General features: G+C 56.3%; 1 protein-coding gene across 1 annotated transcript; it reads right to left on the reverse strand.

Moving 5' to 3' along the window:
• Positions 1-13,329, reverse strand: WDR81 (WD repeat domain 81; the record flags this gene model as incomplete). The annotated part of the gene is made up of 10 exons (XM_080712677.1): positions 9,639-13,329; positions 7,549-7,656; positions 7,103-7,293; positions 6,807-6,997; positions 6,061-6,226; positions 5,822-5,987; positions 4,431-5,120; positions 3,155-3,300; positions 2,680-2,859; positions 1-321 (listed from the first exon to the last, which is right to left on the reverse strand). The coding sequence occupies exons 1-10, from the start codon at positions 13,300-13,302 to the stop codon at positions 1-3; spliced, it is 5,823 nt and encodes a 1,940-aa protein (XP_080568803.1). The 5' UTR covers positions 13,303-13,329.
• Between the last annotated feature and the right edge of the window lie 365 nt (positions 13,330-13,694).

Below are 13,694 nucleotides of genomic sequence, written 5' to 3' on the forward strand. Positions count from 1 at the left end.
CTATGCCAGGAGGCGGATGACGCCATTGTCCGAGCCCAGCAGGAGGTGGCGTTTGGTGGGCAGCAAGGCCAGGCTTGTGAGTGTGCCTCGGAAGTTCTCAGAACTGAGCTTTGTGGTAGCCTGGGAGGGTGGTTCAAGCAGGGAGCAGACGCCAATCTTGTTGGCCACGGTGCCAGTGACCACCTCGTTGCCATACAGGTCGAAGGTGTGGATGGGGTCGGATGCTGACTTGTAGAGGTGCGTGGGCTTCTGCTCCAGTTCTTTCCAAACGGTCAAGGAGTGGTCAGAGGAGGAACTGATCAGGATGCTGCCCTCCACTGCCTGCCCAGGGAAAGGAGCGCCTCAGCGGGAGCCTGGATCTGCTCCTAACCCACTGAGCCCCACAAGCCTTTCCACTGCCTCCCACAGGCCCCAGGGTGACAGGCAGCCATGCTGTCATATCATATTAACCATAGTTTTTCTCTGTTAGAGTGCTTGTGAGTATATGTGTGTGGTGTTGGAGATTGAATCCAGGGGGATTCTACCACTGAGCTACACCTCCAGTCCTTTTTATTTTTTTATCTTGAAATAGGGTTTCACTAAGTTGTTGAGGGACTTTGTTAAATTGCTGAGGCTGGCCTTGAGCCTGTGATCAGCCTCTCAATTACTGGGATTAAAGGAGTGTGCCCCCATCCCAGTGACTATAATTAACATTGTCATAACCTAAGCCAGGTGTGGTGGCACATGTTTGTAATCCTAGTTCTTGGGAGGCTGAAATAGGAGGATTGCAGGTTCATGGCCAGCCTCAGCTACTTAGTGAGGCCCTTTGCAACTTAGTGATACCCTGTTTCAAAATAAAGAATTAAAAATAGGGCTGGGGGTATAGCTCAGAGGTAGAATGCTCCTGGGTTCAACCTCTAGTAAGGCAAAAAGAAAAAAAAAATTGTTATAACCTAGTCACTTCTCACATTTGAGAATTTACTGAAGTGTTATGCCAGACATACCCTGGACATTAATTACAACATTTAATCTTCACAACAACTCTAGAAGTAGATACTGCCATTGTCCCCATTATAAAAGAGGAAAAACTTGAGGCTGAGAGAAGTAATCCTAACAAGGACACAGAGCTAGTAAGTTGGCAGAGCTGGGATCCCGGACCTTCCTGACTTCCTTGGAATGTCAGACTTCAGAGACACATGGAGCCTAGAGGCCGCGGGCCCTGGTGGGCTGGGACAGCTTGGCCTTGGCAGTAGCAATGCATGTCCCTGAATTCCACCCACTCTGGGGAAGAGAATCTCAGTTGCCTGGAGAAATCCTCCCACAGGTAGCCTGTTCTGCCCCTCCTGGACATTGCTGACCAGTTCCCTGGGTTCTGTGATTGAAAATGGGGTTTGGGAGACAGGCATGGTGGCATACATTTGTAATCCCAGTACCTGGGAGGTTGAGACAGGAGGATTGCGGTTCACAGCCAGCCTCAGCTACTTAGTGAGCCCCTGTTTTTATTTGTTTGTTTGTTGTGGTACTAGGGATGGAACTCAGGGGCATTCTACCTCTGAGTTACACCCCCAGCCCTATTTTTTTTTCTTTCTTTCTTTTTTTTTTGGTGGTACTGGGGTTCCTGGAAGCCCGTCTATCTCCGGGCTACACTCCCAGACCTATTTTATTTCTGGAAACAGGGTCTCCTAAGCCAGCGCGGCTGGCTTCGAACCTGCGTGATCTTCCTGTCTCTGCCTCCCAAGCGCGGGGATTACAAGCGTGCGCCACCACGCCTGGCCTTTTTTCCTTTATTTTGAAACAGGGTCTCACTGAATTGCAAAGGGCCTCACTAAGTAGCTGAGGCTGTCCGTGAACTGTGATCCTCCCATCTCAGCCTCCTGAATGCTGGGATTACAAGTATGCACCACCACTCCTGGCTGAGCCCCCGTTTTAAAATAAAGAATAAAAATAAGGCCTGGTGTGGTGGCGCACGCTTGTAATTCCAGCATTTGGGAGGCTGAGACAGGAGGATCTCAGTTCGAGGACAGCCTCAGCTACTTAGTGTGAGGCCCTTTGCATCTCAGTGAGACCCTGTTGCAAAATAAAGAATAAAAAACAGGGCTGGGGATGTATTTCGAAGGTAGAATGCCCCTGGGTTCCATCCCCAGTACTGCAAAATAAATAAATAAATAAAAAGAATAAAAATAGGGCTGGGGATGTATATCAGAGGTAGAATGTCCCTGGGTTCATTCCCCAGTACTGAAAAAAAAAAAAATCGGGCTTGGGGAAGAGCAGGATCCCCAGGCCCAGGCCTGTTCCTGCCCCAACCTGAACAGCCCAGCAGGGGGCATGGACTCTGCTCCATGGTCTGGGGGCAGTAAACAGCTTCCCAGCTGAGCTTTATTTAACCTGAACTAGGTCATGGACAGGGTCCGACCCCTGATCCTCCAAGCAAGACAAATATGGACAAGGGTTACTCATTAGAACATCTCTGTGGAGCGGCAGGTCAGCTCTGCCCCGTTGCCACCCCCAGGGTCAGCCTCCGGCTTTGGCCGCACTAGTACACCCGGCTCTTGAATTGGCGCAGAGGAGCCACTTTCCCTGCCCATTAGTCCTTGAGTGGGAATAAGGAACACCAGCCCAAGCCCGCCCCCAGGCAGGCCTGGAGCAGAAGTGAGGGGCTGGTGCTGAGCAGAAGGAGGGGAAGGGGACCAAGTCCATCACCTTGATCTGCAGAATGTCGCCCTCATGAGCTGGCCAGCCTCGTAGCACCAGGCCTGTGCGGGTGTCCAGGAGCACCATGAAGCCCGATGAGAAGCCAGCCACGACACTACGGCCACTGGGGCTGACAGCCAGGGAGCGGACAAGCCCAGGGTTCAGGCCGCCACCCAGACGGAACTCATGCTGCAGGCAGAGGGAGGCTGCGTTGATGCCACCCCCTCCCCATCTCATCCACTTCCCCAGCCCCTGATCATCATTTAAGTTGCTGAAAGGTCTGTGCCTCTGTACTCATCCAGGAGAAGGAAAAGCCCAGAACCTGACCCCATCACGGGCCACAGTCCTAACCCAGGGGCACAGCAGAGGGTTATTTACCTCCAAAGAGAAATTAACCAGTGCCCAGGACAGTGTCCTGGCCTTCCCTCCCTTCCAGATCCCCAGAGAACCAGGTCAAAACTCAGGAAAGCAGACACCCCCTGACCTGCAGGCCAGGCTTCCTGCAGTCCACAAAGCGCAAGGTGCAGTCAGAGCTGGCCATGGTGATGCTGGTGTGGGGGGCAGGCATGACGGCCACAGCAGTTGGGGGCGCACGGCTGTCTGGCGGCTCTACTGTGTGAAGGGTCTTCCCTGGGAAAGAAGGGCATAGTGGATTTGGGGTCCCAGCAGCTGACAGAAGAATCCCAGCCCCTTCTAGTCCATGCCTAACTCCCATCCCCCAGGATCCTTAGAAAATGCTAAAGATGTTTCTGGACTCCTCTAACCTTCTCCTTTCATGGCCAACCTCCCTCTCCATAAAACACCCCTGGACTGGATACCAGCTCCCTCTCTCTGTCCCACCAATACTCTACCCCCTTCATTTTTTTATTTTTCTTTTCTCTCTCTCTCTCTCTCTCTCTCTCTCTCTCTCTCTCTCTCTCTCTTTTTGTGGTACTGGGGGTGGAACCCAGGGGCTTTCTACCTCCGGGTTATACTCCCAGTCCTATTTTTTATACTTTATTATTATTTTTTTGTCTTTTTTTTTTTTTTTTTTTTTTGCGGGTCTGGGGATGGAACCCAGGGGCATTTGACCTCCGAGCTACACCCCCTGCCCTGTTTTTTATTCTTTATTTTGAAACCGGGTCTCACTGAGTTGCAGAGGGCCTCACTAAGTAGCTGAGGCTGTCCACGAACCGCGATCCTCCGGTCTCAGCCTCCTGAATGCTGGGATTACAAGCATGCGCCACCACGGCCGTCTTTTATACTTTATTTGGAAACAGGATCTCACTATGTTCTCAAGAGCCTCACTAAGTAGCTGAGGCTGGCTGTGAACCTGTGTGATCCTCCTGTATCAGCCTCCCAAGTGCGGGGATTACAAGCATGTGCCACCACGCCTGGCTCTCTCTCTCTTTTTCTGAGGTACTGGGGATTGAACCCAGGGGGCATTCTGCCTCTGAGCTACACTCCCAGCCCTATTTTTCATTCTTTATTTTGAAACAAGGTCTCACTAAGTTGCAAAGGGCCTCACTAAGTAGCTGAGGCTGTCTTTGAACCTGTGATTCTCCTGCCTCAGCCTCCCAAGTACTGGGATTACAAGTGTTGCACCACCACGCCCGGCACAGCCTAACAGATTTTAAGCCCTACCTATTCCTCTCTATAGCCTCAGTGGGTCTCCCCCACAAAACATACCACTTACCCCCCCACCCTCAGGTGCCATTCCCAGTGGCCTGGAGGGCCACAGCACAGTAGCAACAGAACAGACCTCACCTGGGCCCGCTCACCTGTGAAGGGGTCCCAGATGTGCACAGCCCCGTCACAGCTCACCACATACTGCGGGGCCTCCAGCTGACCCACGTAGAAGACACTCTTGCGGTGCTGGGTGTAGACAAGGCGGGGGGCCGTCTCACTGGTCCCATCCCCATAGTTGTACAGAGGCCACAGGCGCACGGTGCGGTCCTTGCTGCCACTCAGGAAGAAGTCCTCGCTGCTCAGGGGCGCCACACACTTGACAGCCCCCGAGTGGCCTGTAAAGCTCTGCAGGCGGATCTGGTGGAAGTGGAAGTGAGCATCCTGCTGGTTCACGCCAATCTCATACTGCCAGTACGCCAGCCAGTTCCCACTCAGCCCGTGGGCACTCCGCGGCAGCTCCCGCTTCAGGGCATTGTCCTCGCTCCCGCTGCCCAGGCATCCCCCACCGACCGCAGAGACGGGACCCAATGGGCCAAGGGTGTCAGGGTGAGAGTCGCTGGGGATCTGGATGCGATTCCCAACCAGGACACTCCCAAAGGTCCCTGAGTGGCCATCGTCCTGGGGACAGACTCCACCCTGGGAGTCCCAGTCGGGGCCGGTGCTAGGCATGGCGGGCTCCAGGCCGGCAGGATTGCGACTGCTTGGGCTGATGCTCTCCAGATACAGCCCCGCCAGCTCCCCAACCAGCTCGTGGTTGGGGATGATTTTCCGGATGATGTCACCTGCACGGAAGTGGAAAGGTCCTAAGATCAGGGGAGACAGCAGGTGGCTGCCACCATCCACTCAAGGGCTAGGGAACCACAGAAGACAGGCAAGGTGCTGGCTGTGTAACTGGGCAAGTCAGCCATCTCATCTCCGAGCCTCAGTCTCCTACCCAGTAAAATGTGAATTCACTCAGTTATCATATACACACAGTGTCATGTCTATGTGTTAGCAGGCCGCCAGAAATAGGGTAGCGAATAAGAAAGGTGGCGCCTTGCCCTCCCAGAGCTGACAATCTGGAGGCTGGGGGGCTTAATAACACATCTACCCACAGAGCTGCTCATGCTGTCCAGGGAAGTGAACCCAAGGAAATGCCCAGCACAGAGCCTGGCCCACAGGGAAGCTACATAGATGGTGGGTCACTCATTTCTCCACACAGTCCTGCAGACCATCGGTAGGTATATCATCCTGCTACCCTGCCTTCCCCCAAGTCACTACAAGCTGGCTACTGAGCCTCTCGTGCTGATTAATACTCAGTCCTTGTTTACACATTACCTTGGGACTTGGGGTCTGAAGCCATTTCCCTTTGATCTGACCCAAAAACATCTGCTTAAAACCCACTTGTGGACTCTTTGCTGGGTTGGGGGAGCATGGAGCCTTCCTCAGAAATCAGACACTGCCACAAAGGCTGGACGAGAAAACATGATGGGTGGATCAATACCCAGTAGGCAGGAGAAGGGCACGTAGATTGTGTAGGCCATCTCCAGGGTGAACACCTTCTGCAGCTCATCTAGCAGTATGGGGTCCACTGGCCGCCGCTGCCCGTCGGAAAAGGTGGCCTCTGGCAGCTGGCCCTCACTGAAGCCATCAGGATTTAGCTGCATACCCTAAGGACAGGAAACCCAGGAAGTCAGCGAGGCACAGCCCAGCCCAGCCGGCCCCGCCCACAGCTCTGCCCACCTGCTGCCGAAGCTCATGCAGCTGAGAGAAGACTTGAAAGAAGGCGGCCACCGGCTCGCTCAGGTGCTGCTGGACCATCTCCTGCCCGATGCGCAGGCAGATGAGGGCAATGAGGCTGATGGTCTTCACACACAGTACAGTCCGGGCCTGAGCCCCACTTGGGAACCTAGAAACCCAGCTCATGAGCTCTGGGCCCCATTCTGCAAGACCTGACCAGGTCTATCAAGAGGTGTGTGTGTGTGTGTGTGTGTTTGTGTGTGTGTGTGTGTGTGCGTTCGTTCTATTAAGAGGTGAGAGAGAGAGAGAGAGTGTGTGTGTGTGTGTGTGTGTGTGTGTGTGTTACTGGGGATTAAACTCAGGGGCATTCGACCTCTGAGCTACACCCCCCAGCCCTATTTTATTTTTTAGTTTGAAACAGGGTCTCATTAAGTTACTGAGGACCTCATTAAATTGCTGAGGCTGTCCTTGAATCTGAGCTCCTTTTGTCTCTGCCTCTCAAGTACTAGGATTACAAGCATGCCTGGCTTCAAGAGCTTTCAATGAACAGGGTTCCAAGGCCAATTAGTCTGAACAAGATGAAAAAACTGAGGCACAGGAAAAAAGGTAGCTTGCTCAGGTATCAGAACTAGGACTCCCAACACTCCCCACACCCCGGGCAGTGTTATCTCCACTCCCTGAGCTCCCCAGCCTCTCCCAGGGTCCTCCTCAGCTGGGCTACTCCCTTCTCAGGGTGGGGCAGAGCCTACCCTGTGACAAGGGACGTGAGGAAGCTGAGCACGGGCAGCAGGACCTCGTGGCTGATCCGAGGCAGGATGTCCATGAGGGTGGAGTCCGAGAGGCACACGATGACCTTCTGTGTCAGAGTCACTGCAGCCAGCAGCCCTGCCTCCTTCCGGCTGTTCAGCCGGCTGGGGCTTGAGTTGCTACTGGGGGCCACCTGGGGTCACAGAGGAGATGAGAGCCAGGCGGCCCCCATGCCCCCTGGCTCCCAGACACAGGTCCTTGGCCTCCCCACCCCAGGCCTGCCAAATCAGCAACTGACCAGGTAGCTGATGTAAGGCAGGTACTGGTAGGTGAGGACAGGTTCCCCGTAGAGGTGGGCAAGGTGGAGGAGGCAGCTGAGCACAGGCCCCGACACGATGTCACCCAGGACCATCCGCTTCTGATAGATGTTGCCAGAGCTCAATGGGGGGCTGTCACCGCTGCTGACCGTGAACTGCTGCCGCGTGGGCCCTGCAAGGAGGAGACAGCAGCCATGAGTGGGCCCAGCTAGTGGAGGGCAGGAAGGAGGCTGGCCTTCCAGGACTGTGGGGGCCGCTCCTGCTCACTCTTGCCAGGGTTCCACCCATGTCCTACCCTGGGAGGGAGTTAAAGAATGAGACCAGGAACCACCCAGGAAGCGGCTTGAAGGGGGGTGAGACGGACCCCCCTAAAGATGGACAGAGGCTGAGAGGAGACACGGTCTCCAGCACTGACCACGGGCCTCACCAACGTAACAAGATGTCAGCAGGCGCAGCAGGTTTCGGGCCACGTGGCAGGAGGCCACTGTGGGGCCAAGCTTGGCAGACAACCAGCGGACCATCTTACAGGCTGTATCTGCAGGGAAGGAGCAGGCCCTGAGCTCAGCAGATAACAGTGGCTCATCCCCCCACCCCACCCCGCAGCTCCGCACCCACTTGGCCAATTCTGGCTGCAGCTCGGCCAGCAAGCCCAGCCTAAGCCACTAAGCCAAGAAGTCCCCCTCCCCGCGCCTTTGGGAGTGGCAGAGGTACCTGGCCCTGGCTGCTGCCGGCTCCCCTCCTCAGGAAGGAAGGTCACCCTTTTAGTGAATCTTCCAAGTTCCTGAGTGAGGCCTGGCTACCTCCCCTCTGGCCACTCTTCCTCTGCTCTCAGTCACACTGGCCTCCTCAAAGGAGCCATCACAGCCTAGGAGCCCTGCATATCACATGCTGTTCCTTGTCCTGTGATGTTCTTCCTCTTGGCATCCTTTTTTTTTTTTTTTGGGTGGTGGTACTAGAGATTTGGATATTGAACACAGGGCATTCTACCTCCTACACATCCAGCACTCTTTTTTTTTTTTTTTGTGGTACCAGGAATGGAACCCAGGGGCTTTCTACCTCTAGGCTACACTCCCAGACCTATTTTATACTTTATTTGGAAACAGGGTCTCACTGAGTTGCTGAGAGCCTCACTAAGTAGCTGAGGCTGGCTTCGAACCTGTGCGATCCTCCTGTCTCAGCCTCCCAAGCGCGGGGATGACAAGCGTGCGCCACCACACCCGGCTTTTTCCCAGTCCTATTTTTTATTCTTTTATTTTTGAAACAGGGTCTCACTAAGTAGCTGATGTGGTCCATAAACTGAGATCCTCCGGTCTCAGCCTCGAAAGCTGGGATTACAACCATGCTGGGATTACAAACATGGTGGGATTACAAACCTGCGCCACCACACCGGGCCCCAGCCCTCTTTTTAAAACTTTGAAACAGGCCCTCGCTGAGGTGCTGAGGGTCTCTCTAATTGCTGAGGCTGGCCTTGAACTTGCAATCCTCCTGTCTCCTTTTCCTAAGTACTGGGATTATAGGCATGAGCCACCATGCCCTGATTATTATTTGTTCTGAGACAGGATCTCACTAAATTTTCAAGGTTGGACTCAAATTTGTGATCCTCCTGCCTCAGCCTCCTCAGTCACTGGGACTATAGGTGGGGTCCACCATGTCAAATGCATCCTACCATTTTAGCCTATCATTTTCCCTCTTAGCCAGGCATGGTGGCGCACGCTTATAATCCCCGCGCTTGAGAGGCAGAGACAGGAGGATCGCGCAGGTTCATAGTCAGCCTCGCTGGCTTAAGAGACCATGTTTCCAAATAAATAAATAAAAAGGTCTGGGAGTGTAGCCCAGAGGGAGAAGGGCTTCCAGGAACCCCAGTACCACCAAAAAATAAATAAATAGATAGCCGGGCGTGGTGGCGTACGCTTGTAATCCCCGCGCTTGGGAGGCAGAGACAGGAGGATCGCGCAGGTTCGAAGCCAGCCGCACGCTGGCTTAGGAGACCCTGTTTCCAAATAAAAATGTAAAAATAGGTCTGGGAGTGTAGCCCAGAGGTAGAAGGGCTTCCAGGAACCCCAGTACCACCAAAAAAAAAAAAAAAAAAAGATAAAAATTTTCCCTCTTCAACTTGTTCTGGAATCTCAACTCTCCCCCGCTTTTTGGTGTTGGGATCAAATCTAGAGCCTCACCCACAGTAGGCAAGTGCTCTGCCACTAAGTTACACCTCTAGCCCAAAGCTTCCAGAGAAGCATGCCTTCTCTGCCTCCTGAAAACTAAATCTAAGCCCCATTTTCCATCCAGTCATACCCACCCAGCCAGTATACTACACCATGTAAGCTTGTCAGGTGGGGCTAGAGCTCAGTGGGAGTGCGTGCCTAGCATACATGAGGCCCTGATTTGACTGTCCACCATGCCATGCAGCATCTGCTCTGCTAGACGTGCGCTCCATGACAGTGGCTACCTCCGTGCTGCCTGTGCACCTGGCAGGAAAGCAGAGTGGCTAAACAATCCCTCCCGGGACTGAGGACTCACCAAGGAGAATCTTCTGTTCCTTGCCTTCTGATTGTGCAGTCAGAGGTTCTTCCTCTTCCTCCCCATCTCGCCCGTCACCACCGGCCACAACTGTCTCCATGGACAGCACCGTGTCAGACAGAGTGAGCTCAGATGCCCCGGTGATCTCTTCCTGCTCCCCCTCCTCCTCCTCCAACACCACACAGCCTTCTTCTTCCTCCTCTTCCTCCTCAGAGCCCTCACTTTGCTTCAAGTCCTGGCTGCTGTCACCAGACCTGAGGCTGCTCTTGTCCACAGGGGCGCCCCCGTCCTCTGTGGCCCGCTCCTCACCCAGGGAGGTCTCGCTGGTGCTGCTCTTGTCACTCAGCCGACCCAGGCTCAGAGCCTCAGCCTCCTGGGGCTGCGGAGACTCGGCCACATAGAGCCCAGCTTGGAAGTCCTCCGTCTCGGGGAGTTCAGCCTGGTCATGGAAGCTGACACCAGATGTATAGTCTGGGAGCCCCAGTCCTGAGGAGGTGGCAGGCTCCCCGTCCATCTGAATCTCTTCCCCAAAGGCACAGGAGCCAGGCCCAGGCCCTGGGAGTTCGTTTTCCTCATCCTCAGTGGCCCCAACCAGGCCCTTGCTCTCCTCCTGGGAGGCCTCTCCACCGGCCAGCACTTGCAGGACATGGGGCAGCAGGTGGACAAGAAAGGCCTGCAAGCCCAGCCGCACCATCAGCTGGGCCACAAAGCAGTCTGTGTACAGGTAGAAGCGGCCATGCAGCCGACAGGGACTCTCATAGGCACCAATGAGTGGCTTCAGGAGGTACTTATTGGCATTTTTGGGGCCTAGTGCCTTGGCAACAGGTTCAAATAGGTACCAGGCCGTGTATACTGCCGTATACTCCTCAGACATGAGTGACAGCACAAAGGGCAGCAGAATCTCCAGGCCCTCGGGAGTGATCTCACTCAGTACCTTGCCTAGCTGCTGCCACAGAGTGAACACGAGCTCCCGTCCCTGGGCCTCATCCTCCACCCGTCTCGCCTGGTACAGGAGGATGAACCTGTGCAGGGCCGGGAAGTATGGAGGGAAGGGAACCATGGAGCTGAAGGGGCTGAGGAGCTGGGCTGGGCAGGGTGGGGGCAATCCCTGGGAGACAGGCCTGTATTCAAACAGTGGCTCCAGAGAGCCCCTCTTCACTACCACAGGGCCTTTGGGTCCGCTCAGCTGCAAGAGCGTATCTAGCACAGGCTGCAAAGACACAGGGACCTCCTTGAAGTGGCGTGTGCAGAGCCCCCGAACAGCCTCAAAGCGTACCCACAAAGGGGCATCAGGCTGCAGGGTCCGGACCCTGGTGGCAAACACCATCTCAGCCAATAAGATGCCCAGCGCCTGCATGTCCCGGTGGAAGAGGTCCTGAAGCTGCACAGGTGGCTGGGCCTGAGGCTGCTCAGGAACCTCCAATGGGCCCCCTACGCCTTTGGCTAGGAAGTTGCCCATTTTCTCCAACTCTTCCAGGAACTGCAAGGGATTGAAGCCCTCAGGAAGAAGGATCTTTCCTTCCTCGCCCTCCCCAGGGTCGGCCCCAGTGGTTTTGTTCCTACGGCCTGGCCGAGAGGCTGAGGCTGCTGAGAAAGACAGGAGGCCGGGAGGAGCTTGACTGGAGGAGGAGCTCAGCTGGTCACCTGACTTCCCAGGGAGCGAAATGGAATCCAGAGCCTCCGTGGCTTGCTCTAAGTCATCTTCCCCAGCCACGGGCCTGTCTCTGGTCCAGCCAGCTTCACAGGGAGTGACCTCTAAAACCAGTCTGCTCACCCCATTTGTGAGCTGTCCTGGGAAGTCCTCCTGGCCCGTGGTCTCCTGGATGGTCCGGACCAACACCTGGGGGATGAGCGGAGGCTCGGGGGCAAGGACAGGAGCCCCAGCCAGGCGCTGGGGGTGTGGCTGATCAAAGAGCTGTACCACACCATAGCTGGTCAGGTGGGTGTGGGCATCCACCAGATGCAGACACACATTCTTCTCCTTCACAGCCTCCTTGCCCTGGAGCTTGTAGCCGAAGGTGAGGTCAATCCAGTGGTGCAGGTCCTGGGACACCTCACGACTCTCCAACAAGGCTCGATGGGCTGTCACAAACTCCTGGTTGGAGCTGCACCAGGCAGGCACGTCTAGGTCAGGCATGTCAGGGTGGATGGAGCAAAAGATGGAGGGATCAGTGTAAAACTCGGGAATGCACTCGTCAGGTGTCCAGGTCTGCATCCGCTCCATGCTGGCAGGGTACTCATGGGGTTCCCACTGCGCTCGGACATGTTCACAGAGTACTGACCGGGGCGTCCGTCGAGCCTTGTATACATAGTATGTGATGTCGGAGAGCACATCTGAGATGTGGTGAGGAACATGGGGTGGCTCCCCGCTGCCTGCACCACCTGCTACAAATGCCTGCCGTGTCATCTCGTATGTGAAGTCCAGCTGTTTGTCCCCCTTATTGAGACGGAACTTGGACTTGCGCAGATCACGGAAACGCCCATAGGGCGTGGTGAAGTCCACCACCCAGGGCAGCACTGGGTGGTAGTTGGGATCCCCCTGCCGCCGTCCTGCCAAGCGATTCAGCTGCATGAGGTAGTGGAAGTTGCTGATGCGGCCATGGACCCAGTCCAGCACAAGGCCCCGGAGTTCCTCCTGGCAAGTGGGACACCCAGGTCTCCCTGGCCCCTCCTTTTCTGACTTAACGCCTCTCCCATCCCTCACTACAGGGGTTTCCTTGCTCTCATCCTCCTCCGGCATCTCATAAGAACTCAGGTCCAGCCGGAGCTCACTGCAAAGCTTCTCATCCACAGCAATGTGGTGCAGAGACAGGGCCCCGCAGGCCAGCCCATGTTGGTGACAGGCATCCATGGCCCTCAGCACACGGAAGAGAATGAAAAGCACCTTGGCTTGGCTGTTGGTCAGCTTGGCAGGGCTAAAGGTGACTACATCGTGCAGGGAGAACTGCACGTAAGGATGGATCACATATAACATCTCCGTTGACTCCAGCAGGGCCTCAGCTCTCAGAAGGCTAGGACAGGCCGGGCTGTTCCCAGGAGGGCAGGGGCTATCTCTGGCATATGATGGACACTGAGTGGCTTCACCCACTGGCAGAAAGGAGGAACCATAGACCTTCTGCAGAGCCTGTCTTACCATGTCCAGAGCAGGGGCAGCTGAGGGGACAGGGCTATGACTATAGGGCTGCCCATAAGTGTGGTACGCATGGCGCCACAAGTTGCGATAATTCTGGGTGGCCACCTCCTGCATGAAGCGAGTGAGGGTCTCAGGGCTGCAGGACCCGTTCTCAAAGGGCAGGCCCCCACCCAGCGGGTAGGACAGTCTCCTTTTGCGCAGTCCGTGCACCTCCACCCGCGTCCAGCCCGGGGGCAGTCTCTGTACCGAGCGCTGAAGGAGAGTCCTGACTTCCGCTTCACCCAGGCCCTCTACCCGGGGACAGGGTCCCAGCCGGCGCTCGCGGAGGCTGCCCAGCCAGCGCGCGGGCACTAGGGCCACCACGTGGGTGCCCCCCGGGGCCGGAGCCAGCTGCCGAGCACTGATGTTCAGGTCCCTCTCCACGCTCCGGAGCAGCTCCTCCATGTCCGGGTTTGGGGGTGGGGTCCAGCCCTCGGGCGCCTCGGCCCGGGTGGTAGGAGCGACTTCCCGCCCCCTGCTCCCTTGGGCCATCTCCCGGCCGCCGGGGGACAGCGCGCCGCTAAGCCTGGCCACGGCCCTCCTGGCAATGGCTTCCGGGATGCTAGCTAGGTGGGATGGGCGAGGGCAGCGACCTGGGTGCGGGTGGCTGGGGTGCACCGACAGCCGAAGAGGGGCGCACTGGGCGGGGCGCTCTTACCCCTCCGCAGGGTCCGGCGCTCCCGGCGCCGCGGGAGCTGAGGGGCGCCAGCGCTGGCTCCACAGTGACGGGTCAGCTGACGCCGGTCACGTGACCGCCCCGGCACGGAAACAACCGCACGTGGCTCGAAAGGGCTGGGCGAGACTGTGCTTCCTGCCCGCGCCGGCCTGGCCGTCCACCGCGCCTCCCTCCCGCCTCTCCGCTCGGCGGGGCCTGGTCCCCACTT

Source organism: Muscardinus avellanarius, assembly GCF_963383645.1.
Source record: "Muscardinus avellanarius genome assembly, chromosome: 16".
Classification (NCBI taxonomy): Eukaryota; Metazoa; Chordata; class Mammalia; order Rodentia; family Gliridae; genus Muscardinus; species Muscardinus avellanarius.